This window comes from Microcaecilia unicolor, chromosome 3 (assembly GCF_901765095.1).
Source record: "Microcaecilia unicolor chromosome 3, aMicUni1.1, whole genome shotgun sequence".
NCBI lineage: Eukaryota > Metazoa > Chordata > Amphibia > Gymnophiona > Siphonopidae > Microcaecilia > Microcaecilia unicolor.
This window is the reverse complement of record NC_044033.1, coordinates 296,495,515-296,520,692: the sequence shown is the minus strand read 5'-3', so window position 1 is coordinate 296,520,692 and position 25,178 is coordinate 296,495,515. Positions and strand designations below refer to the sequence as shown.

Sequence of the window (25,178 nt, the reverse complement as noted above, 5' to 3'; positions counted from 1 at the left end):
GTACGTTTTGTTTGATAGCATCATAGTCCCTGAATACATACGGTTTTGCTGACGTGATCTACAGGTATATCCAGACATGGCATAATTTTAAATTTTGACATCAGTTACCTCGTCCAGCTTTGCACAAACCGGTTTTTTGGTTTAAAAGAACACGTGGAGAACATCTGAATTTAGTACCCACACCGAGAAACATCTACAATGTCCAACAGGGATTTTCTTTCATTTCAAACCACCAAAATAACCAAATAAAATCGTTTTCCGCTGTATCCGTTTTTATCTTTTGCCCGTTTTCATGGTACAGAATCTTCTTTTGTATTTGAAACAAACTATTGGAAAACACTAGAGGTGATGTGCAATGAACAAGTGATGTCCAGAGCGAAGTAAACAGGCTGCTGCTGCAGGAAACGGACCTCTTTCCAGACCTGTTTTTCCCGGTACTCTCACCTCCACAACACCACATCGGTCCATCAAGCACCAAATAAAACAGTAACCGGGCCTGGAGATCCAGGTGGAAACGCCTGCCTTACGGCCTCACATCACAAGTACGTCCATCACCCATTCTGCCCACCCCAACCACTCCAGGAAAGGTACTTACAGGAAAGGTCCGTATGCGCATCTTGGTGTCCTTCCTGCTGGCTGCTGCCCGTGCTTTTGCTGAGGCTCGACATGTTCGGCAGCTTTGGAGGGGGGACAGGGAGGGAGAGGAGGTGGCCGTGTACAAATCTGCGCGTCCTTTGAAAGGGAAAAGGAGCTAACTGAAGCCCAGGGAAGAAGAGGCGGCGTGCTGAGAAACCGTCCTGAGGGCTGAGACCGCCTATGACTGTGAGTGCCGGTGCTGCGGGAGCGGAGTGGGCAGAGTTGAGGCGTGCTGCGCGGGGCCCCCTTAGGCGCGAGGCCCTAGGCAGCCGCCTCGGCCTAAGACCGGCCCTGTCCACCACGGCCCGCGACAGCAGCGATAGTGGTCTGGCAGAAGCCAGAAGACTTTCCTGTGCGCCACTGTGGCACCTTTCTGTGCATGGGGAGGGGGAGAGGGGTTCAGGCAAGACAAGGCATTGAGAGTGAAACTGGACGGTCGGACTTGCAGGAAGGGCAGTAGGCGTGTGGCGCCGCGCTACGACAAACTTCTGGATCCAGGACCTATACTTCGGTGCACTTAAAAAAAAAAAAAAAAAGGTTGGTACTGTGGAGGAGGACCAGAGGAGCGCTTCTGGCTGCAGTGCAGGCTGCATGTGGATGAGCGAGCGAGCCACAGCAGAAAGGCTGTGTACTCCCACTGTTAACCTGCACCTATCAGGATAAATTGGGCGTGCCTGAGCTCAGTTTGGGGGCCCACCCGTAGCTACGCCCCTAGTCCTGGCTGGGACTTGGGAGACCACCAGATTATCACCTGTAGCACAGCCCTGCACCACTTGTACAGTTAGCTGGACTGGATATGGTGGATTGGAGCAGCCGCAGTGCAGGAGCTAGGAGGAAGTACGTCATGGACAGTCACAGGGGCCTGGCTGCGCGGCGCACACCAGAGAGGCAGGAAGAAAGATTCAAGGAGGACCTGCAATAGCAGCATCGTGATAATGTGGCACTGGCGGAATGTTTCAGGAAGCCAGTGAATTGCAGGTAGCCTTCTGCCTGCTTAGCTGCCTTGCGCCAGCACAGCACCACTGCCGAACTTTAATTGGAAACCGCTGATATTTTATTTCTGATGCAGCAGCATAGCACCGGGCCCCCACTTTGAGGCCAGGCCCAGGGAATTTTGCCCCCCCCCCCCCCCCCCCCCCCCTCACAGTGGCCCTGACTTAAAATGAAAAAACAAAACGAGTATGATAAGCTTGCTTGTTTCTCCTCCCTTCTTTTTAATTGCCGACTTGATTTTGTGGAACCTGTCCACAGTGGGAATTTTCAGGGTCAGTAGGTCGCCTTTGGAGAGCATGGAGTATGTTAGTACCTAGTTGTCTTCCCTCCTAATCTAAGATTGCACTCTAGTGTAGCAAGTTAAGTCTGCTTTAAGCCTATACTATAATGCTACCTGCTAGGGTTGTATTGTAGGGCAACACAGAGGCTATGCCCATGAAGCTGAGCTGAGGTGGCTACCCTGTGAAGCTTCATGGTAGGCCACAGTGTACAATGGCATTGTAGGGCTGTGCTATGCTGTACAGTTGTAATGGTACTCTTTCCTGACACCATTTCATCATACTGTGATGTCCCCTGGTTCCTGTAATGTTCCTTGGTTCCATAAGTTTGAATAATGTTCAAGTTTTACAAATCTGCTTTGTTAGTAGTATACTAGCTAATTCCAGGGCTGTACCACAGCTTGTACTGGTGATGACATCTCTGAACTGTTTGCTGGTAGGGGGACATAGCCAACTGGTCGAGCAGGACTCAAGGAAAGGAAATTAGCAAGTAAGAACACATTTCACCATTTATACTCACAAAACACATGTAAATGTTGTTCTCCGAGGACAAGCAGGCTGCTTGTTCTCACGACTGGGTTGACGTCCACGGCAGCCCCCACCAACCGGAACAAAAACTTCACGGGCGGTCCCGCACGCAGCGCATGCGCGGCCGTCTTCCCGCCCGTGCGCGACCGTTCCCGCTCAGTTTTTTTCTATTCTGCGCTGGAGAGAGACGTGTTATCGTCTCTCTCTCTGTCAGCCCCGGAAACCGGATCGCAGCCTAGCCGCGAGCTTTTTTTTCTCCTTCGTACGCGTTCACGTATTTCTTTTTTTCAATTGTGTAAAAAAAAAGAGAGTCCCCCTCGTCGTTTTTAGTCGTGAGGGCGCTTCGTTGCGGCCTTGTGGCCGTGCGGTCGTTTCTTTTTCGGGTGTGCTTTTCACCGCCACCATCGACGACTTTCACTTCGCCGACGTGATTTTTCCGTCGATGTCCTCGAAGGTCCCAAGCGGATTCAAGAAGTGTGGTCGGTGCGGCCGGCAGATCTCGCACACCGATACCCACGCTTGGTGTCTCCGGTGCCTCGGGCCGGAGCATAATACCAAGACGTGCACCTTGTGTCTTGGCTTACGGAAGCGGACACAGGTGGCGAGGCAAGTTCTTCTGGACCGTCTTTTCGGAACTTGCGCCGGCCCCTCGACTTCGCCGGCATCGGTGTCGACGGCCGGATCTTCGTTACCGATGTCAACGAAATCGGCACTGACGATGGCACCGACCCCAGGAGTACAGGTACCGTTGGCGGGCAATCGGCCCCGGCCACTCTCTCTACCCAGGGCCATCGGGACCGAACCCTGTCAGACCCAATTCCTCGAGGCCCGGGGGGGTTCTACCTCCTCTTCGTCTCTACCGCCAAGCGCCGATGACAGGAACCGAAAGAAAACCAAAAAGTACCGTCATCGGTCGCCCACGGCACACGGGACTGCCAGCTCCGGCACTTCGAGAGATGACTCGACACCGACGAAGCGGCAGTGCCGAGAGGAGCGTGTCCCCTCGGTTGAAGAGGTGTCGCTGCGTCAGTTTGTGGGTGCTTCGATGCCGAGGCCTTCGACGCCGCTTGCGGCGCTGGTCTCGACCGCCACGCAGGCGGAGTCAACGTCGATGGAGGGAGCTTCGTCCCCGCCGGCGTGGGAGTCCACCGCTCGACGCCATCACCGAGGACGTGGATCCTCGCAGTCGAGACGGGCCCAGTTGAGGTCTGAGCTACAAGAGCTCATGTCCGACACCGAGGAAGAGGCCTCGTGGGGGGAGGAGGAGGACCCCAGATATTTCTCCTCAGAGGAGTCTGTGGGCCTTCCCTCCGACCCCACTCCGTCACCGGAGAGCCTCTCCTTTGCCTCCTTCGTCAGGGATATGTCTATTTGCGTTCCCTTTCCCGTGGTCTCTGTGGATGAGCCGAGGGCTGAGATACTCGAGGTCCTCGACTATCCATCACCACCTAGAGAGTCTTCCACGGTGCCGTTGCACAATGTCCTCAAAGAGACACTGCTTCGGAACTGGCTGAAGCCATTATCTAACCCCACCATCCCCAAGAAAGCGGAGTCCCAATACAGGATCCACTCTGACCCAGAGTTCATGCGGCCTCAATTGCCTCATGACTCGGCAGTCGTGGACACTGCTCTCAAGAGGGCACGGAGTTTGAGGGATACCGCCTCGGCGCCCCCTGGGCGGGAGTCTCGCACTCTGGACTTGTTTGGGAGGAAGGCCTACCAATCTTCCATGCTCGTGATCCGCATCCAATCATACCAGCTCTACACGAGCATTCACATGCGGAACAATGTGAGGCAACTGGCGGACCTGGTCGACAAGCTCCCTCCGGAGCAGTCCAGGCCTTTTCAGGAGGTGGTCAGGCAGCTGAAGGCGTGCAGAAAGTTCCTGTCCAGGGGTATCTATGACACATGTGATGTGGCATCCCGAGCTGTGGCCCAAGGAATAGTGATGTGCAGACTCTCCTGGCTGCGTGCCTCTGACCTGGACAACCGCACCCAGCAACGATTGGCGGATGTCCCTTGCCGGGGGGATAACATTTTTGGCGAGAAGGTCGAGCAGTTTGGTGGACCAACTACACCAGCGGGGAACCGCTCTCGACAAGCTCTCCCACCGGGCGCCTTCAGCATCCACCTCTGCAGGTGGACGTTTTTCCCAGGCCCGGCAGGCTGCGCCCTACGCATACAACAAGCGTAGGTACACCCAGCCGGCCCGAAGGCCGCCTCAGGCACAGGGACATTCCCAGCGCGCTCGTTCCCGTCAACAGCGTGCACCTAAGCAGCCCCCTGCGCCTCCACAGCAAAAGCCGGGGACGGGCTTTTGACTGGATCCATGGGAACATAGCCGCCATCAAAGTGCCCGTGCCGGACTGCCTGCCGGTCGAAGGAAGGTTGAAAGTTTTTCACCAAAGGTGGCCTCTGATAACCTCCGACCAGTGGGTTCTCCAAATAGTGCGGTGCAGGTACACCCTGAATTTGGCCTCTACCCCACCAAATTGCCCACCCGGAGCCCAATCTTTCAGCTCCCATCACAGGCAGGTACTTGCAGAGGAACTCTCCGCCCTTCTCAGCGCCAATGGTAGGTCGAGCCCGTGCCACCCGGGCAGGAAGGGCAGGGATTCTATTCCAGGTACTTCCTTGTGGAAAAGAAAACAGGGGGGATGCGCCCCATCCTAGACCTGAGAGGCCTGAACAAATACCTGGTCAAAGAGAAGTTCAGGATGCTTTCCTTGGGCACCCTTCTACCCATGATTCAGAAAAACGATTGGCTATGTTCCCTGGATTTAAAGGACGCTTACACTCACATCCCGATACTGCCAGGTCACAGACAGTATCTCCGATTCCGTTTGGGGACACGGCACTTTCAGTATTGTGTGCTGCCCTTTGGGCTCGCCTCTGCACCACGGGTGTTCACGAAGTGTCTCGTGGTGTTTGCGGCGTATCTACGCAGGCTGGGAGTGCATGTGTTCCCGTATCTCAACGATTGGCTGGTCAAGAGTACCTCAGAGGCAGGAGCTCTTCGGTCCATGCAGTGCACTATCCACCTTCTGGAGCTGCTGGGGTTTGTGATAAATTACCCGAAGTCCCATTTCCAGCCAGTCCAATCTCTGGAATTCATAGGAGTGCTGCTGAATTCTCAGATGGCTCAGGCCTTTCTTCCCGAAGCAAGGGCGCAGAATCTTCTATCCCTTGCCTCTCAGACCAGAGCGTCTCAGAATGTCACAGCTCGGCAGATGTTGAGACTCCTGGGTCATATGGCCTCCACGGTTCATGTGACTCCCATGGCTCGCCTTCACATGCTCAATGGACCCTAGCTTCCCAGTGGTGTCAAGCTGCCGGGAATCTAGAAGATGTCATCCGTCTGTCCCTCAGTTGCCGCAATTCGCTGCACTGGTGGACCATTTGGACCAATTTGACCCTGGGACGTCCATTCCAAATTCCGCATCCCACGAAAGTGCTGACGACGGATGCATCTCGCCTGGGGTGGGGAGCTCATGTCGATGGACTCCACACCCAAGGTCTGTGGTCCCTCCAGGAACAAGATCTTCAGATCAACCTCCTGGAGCTCCGAGCGGTCTGGAACGCGCTGAAGGCCTTCAGAGATCGGCTGTCCTACCAAATCATCCAAATTCGGACAGACAACCAGGTTGCAATGTATTACATCAACAAGCAGGGGGGCACCGGATCCCGCCCCCTGTGTCAGGAAGCCGTCGAGATGTGGCGCTGGGCTTGCCAGTTCGGCATGCTTCTCCAAGCCACATACCTGGCAGGCGTAAACAACAGTCTGGCCGACAGACTGAGCAGAGTCATGCAACCGCACAAGTGGTCGCTCCATTCCAGAGTGGTACGCAAGATCTTCCGAGAGTGGGGCACTCCCTCGGTGGACCTTTTCGCCTCTCAGACCAACCACAAGCTGCCTCTGTTCTGTTCCAGACTACAGGCACACGGCAGGCTGGCGTCGGATGCCTTTCTCCTCCATTGGGGGACCGGCCTCCTGTATGCTTATCCTCCCATACCTTTGGTGGGGAAGACCTTACTGAAGCTCAAGCAAGACCACGGCACCATGATTCTGATAGCGCCTTTTTAGCCCCGTCAGATCTGGTTCCCTCTACTTCTGCAGTTGTCCTCCGAAGAACCGTGGAGATTGGAGTGTTTTCCTACTCTCATTTCGCAAAACGATGGAGCGCTTCTGCACCCCAACCTTCAGTCTCTGGCTCTCACAGCCTGGATGTTGAGGGCGTAGACTTTGCTTCGTTGGGTTTGTCTGAGGGTGTCTCCCGCGTCTTGCTTGCCTCTAGAAAGGATTCCACTAAGAAGAGTTACTTTTTTAAGTGGAGGAGGTTTGTCATTTGGTGTGAGAGCAAGGCCCTAGAACCTCGCTCTTGTCCTGCACAGAACCTGCTTGAATACCTTCTGCACTTATCAGAGTCTTGCCTCAAGACCAACTCAGTAAGGAATCACCTTAGTGCGATTAGTGCTTACCATCATCGTGTAGAGGGTAAAGCCATCTCTGGAGAGCCTTTAGTCGTTCGATTCATGAGAGGCTTGCTTTTGTCAAAGCCCCCGGTCAAGCCTCCTGCAGTGTCATGGGATCTCAACGTCATCCTCACCCAGCTGATGAAACCTCCTTTTGAGCCACTGAATTCATGCCATCTGAAGTACTTGACCTGGAAGGTCATTTTCTTGGTGGCAGTTACTTCAGCTTGTAGAGTCAGTGAGCTTCAAGCCCTGGTAGCTCATGCTCCTTATACTAAATTTCATCATAACAGGGTAGTACTCCGCACTCACCCTAAGTTCCTGCCAAAGGTGGTGTCGGAGTTCCATCTTAACCAGTCAATTGTCTTGCCAACATTCTTTCCCAGACCGCATACCCGCACTGCTGAACGTCAGTTGCACACATTGGACTGCAAGCGAGCGTTGGCCTTCTATCTGGAGCGGACATAGCCCCACAGACAGTCCGCCCAATTGTTTATTTCTTTCGACTCCAATAGGAAAGGGGTCGCTGTCGGGAAACGCACCATCTCCAATTGGCTAGCAGATTGCATTTCCTTCACTTACGCCCAGGCTGGGCTGACTCTTGAGGGTCATGTCACGGCTCATAGTGTTAGAGCCATGGCAGCGTCAGTGGCCCACTTGAAGTCAGCCACTATTGAAGAGATTTGCAAAGCTGCAACGTGGTCATCGGTCCACACATTCACATCACATTACTGTCTCCAGCAGGATACCCGACGCGACAGTCGGTTCGGGCAGTCGGTGCTGCAGAATCTGTTTGGGGTTTGAATCCAACTCCACCCTCCAGGACCCGATTTGTTCTGTTCAGGCTGCACACTCAGTTGTTCTTCGTAGGTCAATTTCTGTTATGCCCTCGCCGTTGCGAGGTTCAATTGACCTGGGTTCTGTGGGTTCTTGTTTTGAGTGAGCCTGAGAGCTAGGGATACCCCAGTCGTGAGAACAAGCAGCCTGCTTGTCCTCGGGGAAAGCGAATGATACATACCTGTAGCAGGTTTTCTCCGAGGACAGCAGGCTGATTGTTCTCACCTACCCTTACCTACCCTCCCTCCTCCCCTTTGGAGTTGTGTTTTGCTCATTCCTTTGCTTGTCATTCAACTGAGCGGGAACGGTCGCGCACGGGTGGGAAGACGGCCGCGCATGCGCGGTGGGCGTGCCCTGCGTGCGGGACTGCCCGCAAAGTTTTTGTTCCGGTTGGTGGGGGCTGCCGTGGACGTCAACCCAGTCGTGAGAACAATCAGCCTGCTGTCCTCGGAGAATACCTGCTACAGGTATGTATCATTCGCTTTGCCTATGTATGTTTATTCAGACTTACTATACCACCTTACCTAACTGGCCAATCCAAGCGATTTACAGACTAAAAATAACACCAAGTGAAAATAAAGAAACTACAAAGTCATGAAAGGAAAGGGACTACATACATACATGTAAGGTGCACACATAAGCTATGAAGTGGGGTCATTGGGCTGGAAAGAAAGGAAGAGGGAGAATAAACTAGAAAAGAGCAGTTAAAAAAAAACTGTGGCTGCTCAGCAGTAAACAACCTAATTTAATCAAAAGCAAGTTTGAAATTTCTGAAGAACAGTTCTGAGTAAATCGACAAAGGAAGAGAATTACAATAAAATGGGGCTGCGAAAAAGAAAGCATGATGTCTTGCAGACTCACGCGCAGAGCATGGCCTAAGTGTCACCAAGTATGGAGGTAAATCTAAGTGAAAAACTTAGTGCTTGTGAACAGCCTAAATATACAATATTACAGTGATCTAGCCTAGTAATTAACAAAGACAGAATAAGTGACTAAAACGTCAATCAAAATATCTCCTGACAGAACGTAGTTGTCTCAGCATGTAGAACCCTGTCTTATATAAATTGAATACCTGGGAAAAGAAGATGTAATACCTAAATATCAAAAGAAAGAAACGGGTTGGACCGGATTGTCGAACAAGACTAAGGGGAAATATAGAATTGTCCTGTTTGTGTCTGATTTATCCAGCTGTTTTTGAAGAATCCTATTACAGGTAAGCAACGTTGCTGTCTCTGCATTCATCATTTCATATCCTCATAACCCTGTTATTCTCCTAAATAACATATTTTCAGTAATCTGAAGTAGGGCTGCATTTCTGAAGTAGGCTGTGAAAACAGTAAGGATGTTTATAGCTATTCTGTATGTTTAGATTCTTTAATTTGTCGATTTGTATTTTGTATTTATCATTTCATTACTTTGTATTCTTTATTTAGGGCTGCATTTGTAATCACGATTCATTGCACGATTTAAAGGCATGTTTTGTTTCCCCCCACACACACACCCACCTCCCCCCCCCCCCCCCCCCCCAACTGTAGCGCCTTGTGACTCTGGGCAGTGGAGGGTTAAGTGACTTGCCCAGAGTCACAAAGAGCTGCATTGTGGGGTTGGGGGGGGGGGATATATAAATTATCAAAGTAGGCAGATAAAGCAAGGAACAATTGGCAGGAGAGAATTGGTGTCTTACTCCTCTTAATGTCAAACAATTTGTTCTTTAAAATAGATCAAAAAGTCTAGCTTGTGAGGTCCTCCAGTTATTTATCATCCTCCCTTCATGTTATTTCACTATAGCGGATGAGAACAGAGTGGACGGCATGAAGGAGAAAAGTGCCTCAAAAGGCCAGAGTTCTAGCAGTGGCCACAGCTGGGGTGAAGAAGGGGATAAAGACTCTGAGAGGTGAGGACTTGGTGGATTAACAGGAACCTGTGTTCAGATCACACCATGGTTATCTCATTGATTGAGTTTGTGATTCTCAATGGAGTCCATAATATAAGGAAGAAAAAAAATCCTATGACATCTGTATTTTGATTTTGGAAGGCTGGTTTTATGTGCAGATTGTATTGTACTTATATTTAGTAAAAATTATATTTGGTTTTCTAGTTCACAAGGGTAGATGCGGACTACTTAATTGGCCCCCTCTCTCCTTTGTATGGAAGAGGTTGGATCCTCAGTAGCTTCCTCCTGCTTTTGGGCCTAGTCTTTAATTAGACCCAGTTTTACAGAAGCTATGGCCCCATCAACCTAAATTTCCAACTAACTGGAGTTTTTTTCCTTTTGTTTAATCCCATTCCTCTTATTTTGCCCTTTCGCAACTGCAGTATTGTTCTTTCTGCAAAGCATTAAGCATGGTTCCTTCTGGAATGTGGGTAAAGGTTAGGGCTGTACCGAATATTCGGATTTGATTTGATTCAGCCCGAAATACGTTATTTGTATTTGGCCAAATAGTGATTTAAATTCGCATACAAACACTCCGGGGATCTACTGTGCTAAATCTACTGAAATAAACACTTCACCTATGATTTCACGTTGCTTCTTTTATTATTTATGTTAAAGCTCAATGCCCATTATTTGTATTTGGTATTCATATTCAGTACAATTTGGTTCAACTCTAGTACAGTTGTTTTCCTGAATGTCAGTAAATGTCACTGTCGAACAGTGGCCCATATTTGCTTCCTAGTGGCTGTAAGTGCAGCAGTTCTTATCTGCTTGAGGAGCAAGAATCCGTCCTAGGAATTGAATATGGGTCTCGTACCACCTTTGCTATCATTGTTTCCCATTTAAAAATGGTTACCTTGGGCATTTGACTTTTTCAGGAAAGACAGTGGGAAGTATCAGGATTTGAGATTTGTAGCTGAGCCAAAGAAGCTGGAAGAGATGCCTGCAACTGTAAGCATTTCATTCTCTGTTGCCATCTTTGATTCTTAGTGTGATCTGGGAGGAACTTGGCTCAGTGATGAGGGGAAATATAGACGTGGAAAGGGACATGTACTGTATGTTTTGGGTTATAAGTTGCAAGAAGAAAAGTTAGGACTGACACGAAACGCCTAACCATCTGCCTGGGGTTACCCCATGGCCACTTAAAAGGTCTATCCGCAGCACAGCTGAGGTCCGCCTGCAATTGCCGCTTGTGCTGTACACTAGCACTCCCCCCCCCCCCCCCCCCCCCCCCCCCACGACTAAGTCACAACCGCCTCTGGGCAAGTCTCCTGCTCTTAAACTATCCCCAGTGATTTCTAGGTTACTGGGGCCACACTCCCAGTGGTCCCACAGTTCCCAGAAAGCACTCACCCAACACACAAACACAACACAGGATTCTTTATCAGTCCAGACAGCAGAACGAACAGACAAATGTGTTTATTCTCACACTGGAACAATGAACAAAGAATGTGCAATTAGCAAACTATAACAGGTAACTGAAATATGGATCAATTATCATAACTAACTAAGCATCTATATACTGTCTAAACAGAGCCTGGGAAGGTCAGGATGTAGAACTGTTCACTGAGCCTCAGCAAAGAGATCTATCTCTGTTTCCTCCCAGGCTGAAACTGAAGTAACAGCCAGCATCTGCTGGGTAATTTCAAACTCCAGGCCAATCAGAGCCCAGAACAGTGAAGTTTCTAATAAAAACTAGTTGCATCACTACAGGCACTTCCTATTATCTATGCACCATCTAAATCAGTCTTGTGTAACAGCTTGAAGCATAAACATGCACCATCTGCTGACCAAACAAGAGAAATACACTTCAGACATATTTAAGGCAGGAAAATATCCAATACATTTTATAGACTTAAAACACACTGTTTCTTCACACCTCCCCCCTTAAGAGAGAGACCCCCAGACTATGGCCTCCGCAGACCACTGATTGGGTCTCGATAATCCAGTGTCAGGGTAGTTCTGGAGAGTCCATTAGCTTTACAGTGTTTATTGCCCTTCCGGAGTTTATAACAGGAGCTTTTACCACACTCAGTATATGCTAACAGTTTTAATCCTGCATGCTTCATTTTGTGAATAGTAAGGAGTATCTTCTGATAGAGGCTTTTACCACATTCAGCACATGTGAATGGTTTTACTCCTGTGTGGATTTTCTAGTGCTTTGTTAGCTGTGATTTATGAATAAAGCTTTTTCTACATTCAGTGCATGTAAATAGTTTTCGTTCCTGAATGGATTCTATGCTGCTTTGACAATAATTTCTGGCAACTGAAAGTTTTCCTAAACTCCGTACTTGAAACTGGTCTCCTGGGTGAAATTTTGCATTTCTTGTGAAGCTTTCTTTCTCCGAGGACAAGCAGGCTGCTTGTTCTCACATGTGAGTCGGCGTCCACGGCGGCCCAGGAAAGGCAAATTCGTGCAGAGCAAAAGTTAAAAAGTTTTGCCAGAGCCTTCTGGTGCGCGAACCGTGTACACTGCACATGTGCGGATGACTTCCTGCCGTCACGTGAGCATTCCCACTCAGTTTTTTCTTGTCCGCAGTGAGGTGAAGAGGTTTTTCCCTGTTCGCTTCACTGGCCCAGGAAAGAGATAGTCTTTGACGATTCGTTTATATTCTTGTCTTTTATCGTTCGGGGGTTTTTTTTTCTTTTTTTTTTAACCTGGTATTTTGTCTTAGTTTTGGCCACTTTGTTTTCTTTCTTTTCGACGTGGCCGGCCTTAGACCGCGCGGTCGGGTTTTTCCCCTTTTGTGCCTTTACTTTTTTAGCACGATCGCGTCATTTAATTTCGCCAAAGCCGTTTTTCCTTCCATGTCATCAGACACCCAGCGGCTTCAAACGTTGTCGGACCATAGCCCAGCCACTTTCAGTCTGTGTCTTCGCATGAAGAAACAGACCCAAGTGTCTCGAGAAGCCCAACGAGAGAAGCTTTTTGGGGCTCGGTCTGGTCCTTCGACATCGGCACCAAGGTCGGCGGCATCGACGTTGGGAACGAAGGTAATGGCTGCGGAACGACCAACTCGTGCTGGGAGCAGTGAGGCATCGAGTGGGTGGCCTCCTGTTATGCAGGCCCCCCGGGACCGACCCTCGTCGGACCGGGCCCCGAGGAGATGTGAGTATTCCACGTCTTCCTCATCAGTGCCGAGGAGTTTCGATGACAGGCATCAAGCGAAGGTGAAGAAGCACCTTCATCATTCTCCTTAGACACACGGTGCCGGGAGCTCCGGGGCATTGAGGGATTCGGCACCCGAGAAGCGTTGGCGCCGAGAGGATCGCTCTCCCTCTTCAGGAGGTGCTGATGCGTTGGTCTAGCAGCCCGGTACCTGCCCCCGAGCCTCGACAGATTCTGGCACCGGCTCCTTTATCAACCCTGCAGCCTTGTCCGTCGGCAGCTCTCGATGAGCACATCAGGGCCCTGCTTCCAGAGCTTCTGGAAGGGTTGCTGTGCCAGTCTGCTTCGGTGTCGGGGGTGTTTGCGCCTTCCGTATCGTCTGCTACAGCGGCATCTGGCCCGCCTGAGGTGAGGTCCCTGAACTTGGTGCTGCCTGCGGCATCGGTCGGCTGCCACCCAGGTTGACTCTCCTTCGACATCGATGAAGGAAGCTTCACCGGAGTCCAGGCAGGTGTCGACTTCTCGGCACCGCAATCGAGGACATCGTTCCTCAGCGTCAAGGCAGGCTCAGTTTCGGACTGCTCTGAGGGATGTCTTGTCCGATACTGAAGATGAGCGTTCGTGGGAGGAAGAGGAGGATCCCAGGTACTTTTCTTCTGACGAGTCCTATGGGATTCCTTTTGAACCTTCTCCTCCACTAGAAAGGAGACTTTCTCCACCGGAGTGTCTATCTTTCACCTCCTTAGTCCGGGAAATGGCTGCGGCTATTCCCTTCCCTATGGAGGTTGAGGATGAACCCAGGGCTGAGATGCTCGAGGTCCTGGATTATCCTTCTCCGCCTAGAGAAGCTGCAGCGGCTCCTTTGCATAATGTACTGAAGGAAATCCTTATGCAAAGCTGGTTGTTCCCTCTGTCTAATCTCGTGATCCCGAAAAAGGCTGAATCCCAATATCGGATCCACGGGGAGCCTGGATTGATGAGGTCTCAGCCACCTCACAATTCTATGGTGGTGGACTCCGCTCTCAAAAGAGCCAAGAGTACTAGGGACTATGCCTCGGCGCCCCCAGGCAGAGAATCTAGAACCTTGGACTCTTTTGGGAGGGAGGCGTATCAGGCCGCTATACTCTCTGCCAAAATCCAAACATGCCAGCTCTTCACGAGCATCTACTTGCGGAACTCGGTAAGGCAACTGTCTAGCTTGGTTGATGCACTCCCTCCGGAGCAGGCCGAGCCTTTTTGCCAGGTGGTCATGCAGCAGAAGGCGTGTCGAGAATTCTTGGCTAGGGGTATGTTCGACACTTTTGATGTAGCATCCAGTGATGTGCAGACTCTCATTTCTGCGTGTCTCTGACCTAGATCATTTGGTCCAGCAGCAGATGGTGGATGTTCCTTGCCGGGGGGATAACCTTTTTGATAAGAAAGCAGAGGATCTAGTTGACCAGCTGAAGAATGTTGCTATGGATTCTGTCTCCCGCCGGGCATCTTCTGCTACTACCTCCTCATCTAAGAGGTTTTTTGGATGGAAGAGGGGTGTTCCCTATTCCTATTCTAGGCGTGGGTACACTCCTGCTTCTCTGCACCCTGCCCAGGTTCAGTCTCAGCGTGCTTGTTCTCATCAACAGTGAGTGCCTAAGGCCACTGCGGCTCCCCAGCAAAAGCAAGGGACGGGCTTTTGACTGGCTCCAGTTCAGCATAGCCTCAGTAAACGTGTCCGTACCGGACAACTTGCCGGTTGGGGGGAGGTAAATATTTTTTCACCAAAGGTGGCCTTTTGTAACCTCCGACCGATGGGTTCTTCAAATTGTCCGGTTAGGATACACCCTCAATCTGGAATCCAAGCCTCCAAATTGCCCATCGGGAGCTCAGTCCTTCAGCTCCCAGCACAGGCATGTACTTGCAGAGGAACTCTCCACCCTTCTACAGGCCCAAGCGGTCGAACCCGTTCCACCAGGGGAAGAAGGGCTGGGATTCTATTCCAGGTACTTTCTTGTGCAAAAGAAAACAGGGGGGATGTGTCCCATCCTAGACCTAAGGGTCCTGAACAAATTCCTAGTCCGAGAAAAGTTCAGATGGTTTCCATGGGCACCCTTATTCCCATGATTCAGGAAAATGATTGGCTATGCTCTCTGGACTTAAAGGATGCTTACACACACATCTCGATACTTCCAGCTCAAAGGAAGTATCTTCGGTTTTGGCTAGGAACACAGTATTTTCAGTACTGTGTACTGCCTTTTGGCCTGGCGTCTGCGCCCAGAGTGTTTACCAAATGCCTAGCTGTAGTCGCAGCATCGCTACGCAGACTGGGAGTGCATGTGTTTCCTTATCTCAACGATTGGTTGGTGAAGAGCACCTCGAAGGAGGGTGCTCTGGAGTCCATGCGAATGACTATTCGGGTGCTAGAGCTACTGGGGCTGGTCATAAATTATCCCATCTCACCCCAGTGCAAAAATTGGAATTCATTGGAGCCCTGTTGAATACTCAGACCGCTCAAATTTTCTGTTCCTGGTTTCCATGGTTCGAGCGTCTCAGCAGGTCATAGCTCGGCAGATGTTGAGACTTCTGGGGCACATGGCCTCCACAGTTCATGTCACGCCCATGGCACGTCTACATATGAGATCAGCTGGATGGACCCTAGCTTCCCAGAGGTTTCAAGCTGCAGTGGATCAAGAGGATGTAATCCAACTGTCCACCGACTTTTGGAATTCTCTTCAGTGGTGGACGATTCCATCCAATTTGACCATGGGACGACCGTTCCAAATTCCTCAGCCGCGAAAAGTGCTGACGACTGATGCATCTCTCCTGGGGTGGGGAGCTCATGTAGATGGACTCCACACTCAGGGAGCCTGGTCTTTTCAGGAAAAAGGTCTGCAGATCAACCTTCTGGAATTAAGAGCGATCTGGAACACTTTAAAGGCTTTCAGAGATCGGCTGTCCAACCAAGTAATCTTAATTCAGACAGAAAATCAGGATGCCATGTATTACGCCAACCAGCAGGGGGGCACCGGATCTCGCCCTCTGTGTCAGGAAGCCGTCCAGATGCGGCTTTGGGCTCGCCGTCATAGCATGTTTCTCCAAGCCACTTATCTGGCAGGCATAAACAACAGTCTGGCCCCAACAGGTTGAGCAGGATAATACAACCTCACAAGTGGTCACTGAACATGGGTGTAGTCCGCAAGATCTTCCGAGCGTGGGGCACCCCCTCAGTGGATCTTTTTGCCACTCAGATCAATCATAAGGTCTCTCAGTTCTGTTCCAGACTTCAGGCCCACGACAGGCTAGCATCAGATACCTTTCTCCTACATTGGGGGCAGGCCTTCTGTATGCGTATCCCTCCCATATCTCTAGTAGGGAAGACTTTGCTGAAACTCAAGCAAGACTGTGGAACCATGATCCTGATTGCACCCTTCTGGCCACGTCAGATCTGGTTCCGTCTTCTTCTGGAGTTGTCCTCCGAAGTACTGTGGAGATTGGACTGTTTTCCAACCCTCATCACTCGGAACGAGGGGTCGCTTCTACATCCCAACCTCCAGTCTCTGGATATTGCTTAGAATTCGCCTCTTTGGGTGTTTCAGATGGTGTCTCCCGAGTCTTGCTTCCAGAAAAGATTCCATGAAGAAGTGTTACTTTTTCAAATGGAGGAGGTTTGCCGTCTGGTGTGACAGCAAGGCCCTAGATCCTCTTTCTTGTCCTACACAGACCCTGCTTGAATACCTTCTACATTTGTCAGAGTCTGGTGTCAAGACCAACTCCATAAGAGTTCACCTTAGTGGAATTAGTGCTTATCGCCATGTAGAGGGTAAGCCTATCTCTGGACAGCCTTTAGTTGTTCACTTCATGAGAGGTTTGCTTTTGTCAAAGTCCCCTGTCAAACTTCCACCAGTGTCATGGGATCTCAACGTCGCTCTCACCCACCTGATGAAAGCGCCTTTTGAGCCACTGAATTCCTGCCATCTGAAGTACTTGACCTGGAAGGTCGTTTTCTTGGTGGCTGTTAATTCAGCTCGTAGAGACAGTGAGCTTCAGGCCTTGGTAGTGCATGCACCTTTATATCAAGTTCCATCACAACAGAGTAGTCCTCCGCACACACCCTAAGTTCTTGCCAAAGGTGGTGTTGGAGTTCCATCTGAACCAGTCAATTGTCTTGCCAACAATCTTTCCCCATCCTCATACCCGCCCTGGCGAAAGTAATATGCACACCTTGGACTGCAAGAGAGCATTGGCCTTTTACATGGCGCGGACAAAGCCCTTTAGACAGTCTGCGCAGTTGTTTCTTTTGATCCCAACAGGAGGGGAGTCGCCATCGGAAAACGCACAATCTCCAGTTGGCTAGCAGATTGCATTTCCTTCACTTACGCCCAAGCTGGTCTGACTCTGGAGGGCCATGTCACAGCTCACAATGTTAGAGCCATGGCTGCATCAGTGGCTCACTTAGTCAGCCTCCATTGGGGAGATTTGCAAAGTTGCAACATGGTCTTTAGTCCACACATTCACATCTCACTACTGCCTTCAGCAGGATACCCGACGTGACAGTCGGTTTGGGCAGTCTGTGCTGCAGAATCTGTTTGGGGGTTTAGAATCCAACTCCACCCCCCTAGACCCATTTCTCTTCTGTTCCAGGCGGCACTCTCAGTTAGTTGTTTATGGTTTCAGGTCAATCTATGTTATGTCCTCATCGTTGCGAGGCCCAGTTGACCAGTGTTCATTGTTTTGAGTGAGCCTGGTTGCTAGGGATAACCCAGTTGTGAGAACAAGCAGCCTGCTTGTCCTCGGAGAAAGCGAAGATACATACTTGTAGCAGGTATTCTCCGAGGACAGCAGGCTGATTATTCTCACAAAACCGCCCACCTCCCCTTTGGAGTTGTTGTTTGTTTATTATTTGCTTTTTGATTAAACTGAGCGGGAACGCTCACGCAACAGGCGGGAAGTTGTCCACGCATGTGCGGTGCGCGCGGTTCGCGCACCAGAAGGCTCTGGCAAAACTTTTTTATTTTTGCTCTACAAGAATTTGCCATTACTGGGCCGCCGTGGACTCCGACCCACATGTGAGAACAATCAACCTGCTGTCCTCTGAGAATACCTGCTTACAGGTATGTAACTTCGCTTTCTGGTTGAAGCTACTGTCATAACCAGGACATGAAGATATTCTATTATCAGTGGTTTTCTGATATTCTTTCTGTAATGTTTACTATATTACAGCTTTTCCCATAGTCTATTCTTTACGTATTCCAGTTTCTTTACTGTTGTTCAGGTGTTGCATTAGCTCCTTTTTCATACTGAAATCTTTCTCATACTTAGAGCATGTAAAATGTGTGCCTTTTATACGTGGTTCCTGTTCTAGTTCTGTCTTTCACTGAAGGTTTTCCCACAGTTTGTACATTTAGATGGTCTATCTTCAGTGTCGGATCCCTCTGGTAATGTCCCCTCTGGTAATGTCTCTGCTAGGAGGTCAGGTATGGGCTCACTATTGTGACATTCTTCTGGTAGGCTGCACACAGCTAGCACCATAGCTATACAATTTGCATAGTCCTTTAACATATATTACATGAAAGGTACGTTGCTTTTTGTCTTGAGTCTATAGATATAACATAGTTTGTATCATTCAGGCACCTTATGACCTTGTAAGGTCCAACCCAATTAGCTTGAAGTTTGTTCTGGCAAACTGGAACTAAAACAAGTGCCTGTTGACCCTCATAAAACTCTCTATTTTGGGCCTTACAATCATACCAGGTCTTTTGCTTAGTCTGGGTTGCCTGCAAGTTATCTCTGACAAAGCCCACAAGTTCTTCTAATATCTGCCATATGTTAACTACATATTCAATTACAGGGGTGTCAGAGGTATGAACTTTCTCCTCCCATCTCATCCTCCAGCCATAAAGCAACTCAAATGGGGAGAAACCTGTAGACTCCTGAGGTACATCTCTGTATGTAAACAGTAGGTAGGAGTATTTCTCCCAATCATGATCTCCTGTTTCTACGAAAGTCTTTAACATGTGCTTTAATGTACTGTTAAATATCTTCACCAACCCATTAGTTTCAGGGTGATATGGTGTGGTACGTACAGATTTCAGTCCACAGTGTGTCCACAGATTCTGGATCAACTCAGACATAAACTGTTGTACCTTGGTCTGAGAGTATTTCTCTTGGATATCCTACCTGGGAAAATATTTCTAGCAGGGCAGTGGATTCTATTCAGCATAAGGCTACTGCTTCAGGATATCTGGTAGCAAAGTCCACTACTGTTGATGTATATCTTTTTTCAGTCCGGCTAGGGACAGCTAGAGGCCCCACTATATCCACAGCTATTCTCTCAAAGGGCTCACTGATAATGGGTAAAGGTTTCAGGGGAGCTCGGGAGTGATCTGGGGTCTTCTGCGAGGACAAGCAGGCTTACCATTCTCACAAGTGGGTAGACGCATCCTACGTTGCCCAGGCCAGCAAAATGCCAAGAAAAAAGGACGAGAGCTTTTTGGAATGCTCCAACGCACATGCATGAGTGCCTTCCCACCTGCGCCTTTCAGTTTCATTTTCTTTGCGCGAGGAGCAGCGGAATTTTTTGCTTGTTCCTCACACGTCCGGGAGAGAGCTATATTTGTACCCTTAATGCTCTTTAGCTTTTGGGTCACATTTAAGTTTCTGTTCTTTTTTGACATGGGCCGGGTTTAGGCCTGCTCGGTCAGTTCTCCTTTTTGTGCCTTCTTCTCCTTTTTTTTAAGGCGCCATCATGACTTTTGATTTTCCCAAAGACATTTTTCCTTCCATTTCATCAAAGACTCCCAGTGGCTTCAAATGTTGTACCCGGTGCAACCGGACCATCTCAGGAAAAGACACCCATTCTTGGTGTCTACAGTGCCTCGGGCCCGACCATAGCCCTGCCAATTGTCCTTTGTCTTTTTATGAAGAAAAGGACCCAAATTTCCCAAGAGGCTCAACGCGAGAAGAATTTTGGGGCCAGGTCCGGTTCTTCGGCATCAAGGTCGGAGGAGTCGGCGTTGACATCGAGTGCTGCATCGGGAGTCATGGTAGAGATGGCTGCTAAGAGACCCCAAGACACTGGGAGTAGTGAGACATCGTGTGGGTCTCCACCTGTCTCGAGACCTCCTGCTATGCAGGCCCCCCAGGCCTGTCCATCGTCGGACCCGAACCCGAGGCGACGTGAGGATTCGACATCATCCTCGTTGGCACCGAGAAGCATGGGTGACATGCATTGAGTGAAGGCCAAGAAGCACCATCACTGATCTCCATTAACACTCTGTGCCGGGAGCTCCAGGGCACTGAGGGATTCGGCACCCAAAAAGCATTGACGCCAGGAGGATCGCTCCCCATCCATCCAGGAGGTGCCGATGTGTGCGTCTCCTAGCAGCTAAGGTCCTGCTCCCACGGCAGTTCTGCAACCTGAGCTCCAACCAGCTCCAGATCCTTTACCGACAGCGACCCTCGATGAGCGTATCCGGGCCTTGCTTCCTGAGCTTTTGGAAGGCCTCATGCAGCGATGTGCGTCGGTATCAGGGGTGCTTGCGCCTGCCATGCTTTCTGCTGTGGCCTGGTCTGGTCCTCAGCCCACTTTGTGGCCTCCAGTGCCGGCACTGCTTGCGGTCCCGGTATCGACAGCCACCCAGGCCGGTACCCCTTTGACATCGGTAGGGGAAGCTTTGCCAGAGTCAATATGGGAGCCGGCTCCTCGACACCGTTCTCGAGGGCATGGGTCCTCGACGTTGATGCAGGCTCTGTCTCAGACATCCCTGAGGGAGTGTTGTCCAGTACCGAAGAGGAGCGCTCATGGGAATCAGAAGAGTATCCCAGGTACTTTTCCTCAGATGAGTCCTATGGGATCCTTGGGAGCCCTCCCTTCCACCTGAGAGGAGACTCCATGCAAGAGTCTCTCATTCATCTCTTTTGTAAGGGACATGGCTGAGACCATTCCATTCCCCATAGAAGTGGAGGATGAACCCAGGGCAAAGATGCTTGAGGTCCTGGACTACAACTTCCCTCCTAAGGAGGCAGTGACTGCTCCTATCCAAAAGGTACTCGAGGCAGTCCTCAGGAACTGGGCATCCCCTCTGTCTGTCCCTGTGGTCCCAAAGAAAATTGATACCCAGTATCGGATCCATGGGGAATCTGGGTTGGTGAGGTCTCAGTTACCTCACAACTCCATGGTGGTGGATGCCGCTCTTAAAAACGCCAGGAGTACTAGGGACTATGCCTCGGCTCCCCCAGGCAGAGAAGTAGAACCCTGGACTCTTTTGGGAGGAAAATGTATCAGGCCACTATGCTCATCCATCTGTATTCAGTCTTACATGCTCTTCACAAGCATCTACTTTCAGAACGAGGTACTCAAGGAAGTCTTCGTCAGAAACTGGGAGTCCCCTCTGTCAGTCCCTGTTATGCCCAAGAAGATTGACACCCAGTATGGGATCCACGGAACATCTGGTCTTGATAGGCCTCAGTTGCCTCACAATTCCATGGTGGTAGAATCCACTCTCAAAAGAGCCAGGAGTACTAGGGACTATGCCTCGGCGCCCCCAGGTATAGAAGCTAGAATCCTGGATTCTTTTGGGAGGAAGATGTACCAGACTTCAATGCTCCTCTCCCGTATGCAAACCTACCAGCTCTTCACAAGCGTCTACTTGTGAACTCAGTGCGACAGCTGTCAGACTTGGTGGATGCCCTCCCTCCAGAGCAGGCTGAGCCATTTTGCCAGTTGGTCAAGCAGCAGAAGGCGTGTCGCAAGTTCTTTGCCAGGGGCACTTACGACACTTTTGACATGGCATCCAGAATCTCTGCCCAAGGTATAGCAATGCGCAGACTCATGGCTTCGTGTTTCTGACCTGGACCATTCTGTCCAGCAGAGGATGCCGGATGCTTCTTGCTGGGGGGATAATCTTTTTGAAGAGAAGTTTGAAGAGGTCGCTGACTAAATCAAGAAGCATACCGATGCTATGTCTTTTCTCTCCTGCCGGGCATCTTCTGCAACTGCTTCCTCATCCAGGAAGTTGTTTGGTAGGTCGCGGAGTGCCCCTTATTCCTATTCTAGGCATAGGTACACGCCTGCAGCTCGCCAGCCTGCACAGGCTCAGCCCCATTGTGCTTGTTCTCGTCAACAGTGTGTGCCCAAGGCCCCTGCTACTTCCCAACAAAAGCAAGGGACGAGCTTTTGACTGGCTCCAGCAGAACATAGCCTCAGTAAAAGTGTCTGCCCCGGAGGACTTGCCGGTTAGGGGGAGGTTAATGTTTTTTCACCAAAGGTGGCCTTTTATAACCTCCAACTGGTTGTTCTTCAAATAGTCTGGCTCGGATACACCCTCTATTTGCTTTCCAAACTTCCAAATTGTCCACCGAGAGCCCATTCCTTCAGCTCTCAGCACAGGCAGGTACTTTCAGAGGAACTCTGCCCTTCTCAATGCTCATGCGGTCAAACCCATTCCACCAGGGGAAGAAGGGCTGGGATTCTATTCCAGGTACTTCCTTGTGCAGAAAAAGACAAGAAAAAGAAAAAACAAGTTATTCAAAGTCATTAAATCGCGGGAGGATTGTGAAAAATTACAAGAGGACCATACGAGACTGGGAGACTGGGCGTCTAAATGGCAGATGACGTTTAATGTGAGCAAGTGGAAAGTGATGCATGTGGGAAAGAGGAACCCGAATTATAGCTACGTCATGCAAGGTTCCACGTTAGGAGTCACGGACCAAGAAAGGGATCTAGGTGTCGTCATTGATGATACGTTGAAACCTTATGCTCAGTGTGCTGCTATGGCTAAGAAAGCAAATAGAATGTTAGGTATTATTAGAAAAGGAATAGAAAACAAAAATGAGGATGTTATATAATGTCTTTGTATCGCTCCATGGTGCGACCGCACCTCGAATATTGTGTTCAATTCTAGTCACCGCATCTCAAAAAAGATATAGTGGAATTAGAAAAGGTGCAGAGAAGGGCGACGAAAATGATAAAGAGGATGGGACGACTTCCCTATGAGGAAAGGCTAAAGCGGCTAGGGCTCTTCAACTTGGAGAAAAGGCGGCTGAGGGGAGATATGATAGAGGTCTATAAAATAATGAGTGGAGTTGAACGGGTAGATGTGAAGTGTCTGTTTACGCTTTCCAAAAATACTAGGACTAGGGGGCATGCGATGAAGCTACAATGTAGTAAATTCAAACAATCAGGTTGTCATGTATTACACCAACAAGTAAGGGGGGGGCACTGGATCTCACCCTCTTTGTCAGGAATCCGTTCAGATATGGCATTGGGCTCGCCAACAAAGCATGCTGCTCCAAGCCACTTATCTGGCCGACAGGCTGAGCAGGATAATACAACCTCACAAGTGGTCTCTAAATATAGGCGTAGTCCGCAAGATCTTCCGAGCATGAGGCACTCCCTCGGTGGATATTTTTGCTACTCAGAACAACCACAAGGTCCTTCAGTTCTGTTCCAGGCTTCAGGCCCACGACAGACTAGAATCAGATGCCTTCTTTCTTCATTGGGGGACAGGCCTTCTGTATGCATATCCTCCGATAACTCTAGTGGGAAAGACTTTCCTGAAACTCAAGCAAGACTGTGGAACCATGATTCTGATCGTGCCCTACTGGCTGCGACAGATATGGTTCCCTCCTCTTTTGGAATTATCCTTCGAAGAACCATGGAGATTGGCGTGTTTTCCAATCCTTCTCACGCAGAATGAGGGTTTGCTTCTTCATCCCAACCTCCAGTCTCTGGTTCTCACGGCCTGGATGTTAAGAGCCTACAATTCACTTCCTTGGGTCTTTCGGAGGATGTCTCCCGGGTCGTGCTGGCTTCCAGGAAAGATTTGACTGAGAGGTGTTATTCTTTTAAATGGACGAAGTTTGCTGTCTGGTGTGACAGCAAGGCCATAGATCCCCTTTCTTGTCCTACACAGACCCTGCTTGAATTCCTTCTATACTTGTCGGAGTCTGGTCTCAAGACCAACTCTGTAAGGGTTCACCCTAGTGCAATTAGTGCTTATCAACGTGTAGAAGGTAAGCCCATCTCTGGACAGCCTTTAATTGTTTGCTTCGAGGTTTGTTTTTGTCAAAGCCCCCTGTCAAACTTCCACCAGTGTCATGGGATCTGAACGTCGTTCTCACCCAGATGATGAAAGTTCCTTTTGAGCCACTGAATTCCTGCCGTCTGAAGTACTTGACCTGGAAGGTCATTTTCTTGGTGACTGTTACTTCAGCTCGTAGGGTCCGTGAGCTTCAAGCCTTAGTAGTGGATGCACCTTATATTAAGTTTCGTCATAACAGAGTAGTCCTCCACACACGCACCCTAAGTTCCTGCCAAAGGTGGTGTCGGAGTTCCATCTGAACCAGTCAGTTGTCTTGCCAGCATTCTTTCCCCGACCTTATGCCCATCCTGGTGAAAGCAGCTTGCACACCTTGGACTGCAAGAGAGCGGACAAAGCCCCACAGACAGTGCACCTAGTTGTTTTTCTTTTGATCCCAACAGGATGGGGGGTCGCAATCAGGAAACACTATCCAGTTGGCTAGCAGATGTCATTTTCTTCACTTATGCCCAGGCTGGGCTGACTTTTGAGGGTCATGTCACTGCTCACAATGTTAGAGCCATGGCTGTATCGGTAGCTGAAGTAAGCCTCCATTGAAGAGATTTGCAAGGCTGTGACATGTTCTTACATTCACATCAAACTACTGCCCTGAGCAAGATACACAACGTGACATTCGGTTTGGGCAGTCAGTATTGCAGAATCTGTTTGGGGTCTAGAATCCAGCTGCACCCTTCTCTAGTTGTATTTAGTTTCAGGCTAATCTGCAATAAGTCCTCGCCGTTGCGAGGCCCAATTGACCACTGTTTGTTGTTTTGGGTGAGCCTTGATGCTAGGGACTCCCCACTTGTGAGAATGGTAAGCCTGCTTGTCCTCGGAGAAAGCGAAGATACTTACCTTTAGCAGGTATTCTCAGAGGACAGCAGGCTTCACATTCTCACAATCCCACCCACCTCCCCTTGGAGTTCTCTTTTCTTCATATTTTGTTTCATATCTTGCTTTTGTGTTAAACTGAAAGATGTGGCCGCACTGCAGGTGGGAAGGCACTCGAGCACGTGTGTTGGAGCGCTGCTCACACTCCAGAAAGCTCTCTTCCTTTTTTTTTCTTGGCATTTTGCCGGCCCGGGTGACGCGGGATGCGTCTACCCACTTGTGAGATTGTGAAGCCTGCTATCCTCGGAGAATACCTGCTACAGATAAGTATCTTCACTTTACCTACTCTTTGGCTCACATCACAGGTTCAACAATAGTGAGCTACGTCTCGAGATACTCCCAACCAATAGAAATTCTGGGTCAATCTAGTGCATCACCCCCTGATGTCCTGCTAGTGGAATGTCGTGTGCAATCTGTAAAAGTTGTTTTCTGTATGCCCTGGGCAC

At 49.8% G+C, this 25,178-nt stretch overlaps 1 protein-coding gene across 2 annotated transcripts in view; it reads left to right on the top strand.

Moving 5' to 3' along the window:
- The window catches only part of EIF4B (eukaryotic translation initiation factor 4B), a 296,204-nt gene that overhangs the window by 262,580 nt on the left and 8,446 nt on the right, over window positions 1-25,178 (top strand). For both annotated transcript variants that reach the window (XM_030198197.1, XM_030198198.1), the window contains exons 13-14: window positions 9,534-9,639; window positions 10,557-10,629. In XM_030198197.1, the coding sequence (XP_030054057.1) occupies window positions 9,534-9,639; window positions 10,557-10,629 (179 nt within the window). The remainder of the gene's footprint in view (window positions 1-9,533; window positions 9,640-10,556; window positions 10,630-25,178) is intronic.